This window comes from Rutidosis leptorrhynchoides, chromosome 9 (genome assembly GCF_046630445.1).
Source record: "Rutidosis leptorrhynchoides isolate AG116_Rl617_1_P2 chromosome 9, CSIRO_AGI_Rlap_v1, whole genome shotgun sequence".
In the NCBI taxonomy this organism is placed as follows: domain Eukaryota; kingdom Viridiplantae; phylum Streptophyta; class Magnoliopsida; order Asterales; family Asteraceae; genus Rutidosis; species Rutidosis leptorrhynchoides.
The window spans coordinates 4,284,314-4,287,010 of NC_092341.1; the positions used below are offsets into that span (position 1 = coordinate 4,284,314).

A 2,697-nucleotide genomic window follows, 5' to 3' on the forward strand; every position below is an offset into this window, starting at 1 on the left:
CGTTTCGTAATTCTTGAGTTAGTAGTCTTGTTTTTACATATGTAGTTCATTGTTAACACACTTAATGATATATTTAAATATCATTTTATCATGTTAAATATAGTGTATCAATATCTTAATATGATACATATATATTTAGTAGACGTTATCATAACGATAATCGTTATATATATCATTTCGAGTTTCTTAACTTAGTAATCTCATTTCTTATGTATATCACACATTGTTAATATACTTAGTGAGATACTTACTCATCATAATCTCATGTCAACCATATATATATGTCTATATATACCACAACATGTAGTTTTTACAATTTTGTAACGTTCGTGAATCGCCGGTCAACTTGGGTGATCAATTGTCTATATGAAACTTATTTCATTTAATCAAGTCTTAACAAGTTTGATTGCTTAACACGTTGGAAATATTTAGTCATGTAAATATCAATCTCAATTAATATATATAAACAGGGAAAAGTTCGGGTCACTACAATATATAACCATATATATGTCATCATATAGTTTTTACAAGTTTTAACGTTCGTGAATCACCGGTCAACTTGGGTGGTCAATTGTCTATATAAAACCTATTCCAATTAATCAAGTCTTAATAAGTTTGATTTCTTAACATGTTAGAAACACTTAATCATGTAAATATCAATTTCATTTAATATATATAAACATGGAAAAGTTCGGGTCACTATAGTTTGCCACAAATCCAACAAAATTTCTTATCCTTCTTGTTAAAACCATCGTTTTTACCTTGAAACTTATGTTTCTTTCCATTGAACTTTTTGTTGTTTTTGTTCTCACGTTTACCATCCTCAATCATGTTAATAGAGGATGATTCAACGTCCTTTTCTTTAGTCTTACCACCCTCTTGAACCCGTATTGATTCCTCAATACGTAGGGTGCCACCCAATTCAGTCAAGGACAACTCTTCCTTCGTATGCTTTAACATGTGTTTGAAAGTCTGCCATGATGGTGGCAGTTTGTCTATAATTGAAGACACTGAAATGGATTCATCCATTTTCAGATTGTGGTGTGTAAACTGTCCCGAAATTCGAAGAATTTCGTGGAACTGTTCCATAACAGGCCTTGAATCCACCATTTTGTAATTATTGAAATTACTCACAAGAAACTTCTTACTAGAAGCATCTTCGGCCATGTATTTGGATTCAAGTGAATCCCATAATTCCTCTGCAGTTTCTATAGATTGGTAAACATCAAAAAGAGCATCAGACATACCATTTAGAATGTGGCCACGACATATGAAGTCATCGTTATCCCACTTGTTTCTTCTCCTGATTTGATCCACAATTGCATCATCAGGAAGTTCCGGCATGGGGGTGGACAAAACATAAACAGCCTTCAACATAGTTAACGGAAACCGCATCTTCTGTTGCCATCTACAAAAAGTAACACCTTCAAATTTCTCCACTTTTGCAAACTTGCTTGTCATCTCTTTCATTGTTTCCCTAGACATGATTATACACAGAATACTTTATAGATTTATTAGAAAATGGGTATGAATTGGCTACCTAGATTCGTTCTTGAATTGTGTGTTTACTTTCGCTATAAAGTATTTCGACCCTGCGATTGCCTCGGTTGCACGAAATCTTTACAGGGATAAGACAAGAACGCAATCAGTGTTTTTGGCAACGAAATCACTGATCAAATTGTTAGAGAGTATATGTGTGTTTTATGTTTGTTGATGAATGCAGAATGAATGATAAAAACGTCCACAAACTGTTATGTAAAACAGTTAGACAATGAAAGGGTGTATCCCTTCATTGTAGGCGGGAAAAACTTGTTATACCGAAAAGGTATACCTATTGGAATGTACCATTTTATTGATAACGAGGTTCGGCGCTGCGCCGAGCCCCGCGAGGGGCGCTGCCCCCTCGACCCCTGCCCGCTCAACTGGGAGCGGGGCCCAAGCCAGGGGCGCTGCCCCTTGGACCCCGCAAAGGGGCGCAGCCCCCTTTACCCCCGCATTTTGCACGACAGTTAGTAGCCAACTTTTACGAGCGTGTACTCCACACTCTCCGAACTCGTTGTTAAGTATAGCTAGCTAACACCTGCATTCAAGTAAATCGCAACTAACTAAAATGTACGTTAGATGAGACTAAAATCACCAACATGATACATCCCGGCTTGACGCAGGCAAAGACAATTAACCTCACCCCAAGACCTCTTGATTTATTTTGACTATCGATTTTATCCAATAAATTCCTAATAAGTTGGAAATATTTTCCTAACAATCTCTCCCTAATTGATTTGAATAAACAATCGGTTACAAGATGTAAATATAGACTAAAAATAATTCTAATGTCCGTCTTTTAAGTTCCAATCATCTTGTATAATCTTCATAATTCTTAATAAATTGATCATTTAATTCTTTAGTCTTGATTCTCCTCTTTATTCTTATTGTAGCTCACATAGCTTCAACACCTTATCAGCACTTATGTGCAACCAAGACAAATCATCAACTAACTTGAATATAACCGTGACACAATCGCATTTGAAAATATACATGTCACCACCGCTTAACCACTTGCTTATAAATATTGAACATATTAGTTGAATCATCATCTTCATAAATGTTGATTATGCTGAGCTAACATCTGGTCTTCTTGTCAGAGAATGACCTCTTCTAAATCTGAGTTCGAAAGAGGTTAACTCAAACGGGTCTGGC

At 35.7% G+C, this 2,697-nt stretch overlaps 1 protein-coding gene across 1 annotated transcript; it reads right to left on the bottom strand.

The window, feature by feature from the left end:
• Positions 1-699: 699 nt before the first annotated feature.
• Positions 700-1,485, bottom strand: LOC139866636 (uncharacterized). Its single transcript, XM_071854927.1, has one exon. The coding sequence runs from the start codon at positions 1,483-1,485 to the stop codon at positions 700-702; it is 786 nt and encodes a 261-aa protein (XP_071711028.1).
• Between the last annotated feature and the right edge of the window lie 1,212 nt (positions 1,486-2,697).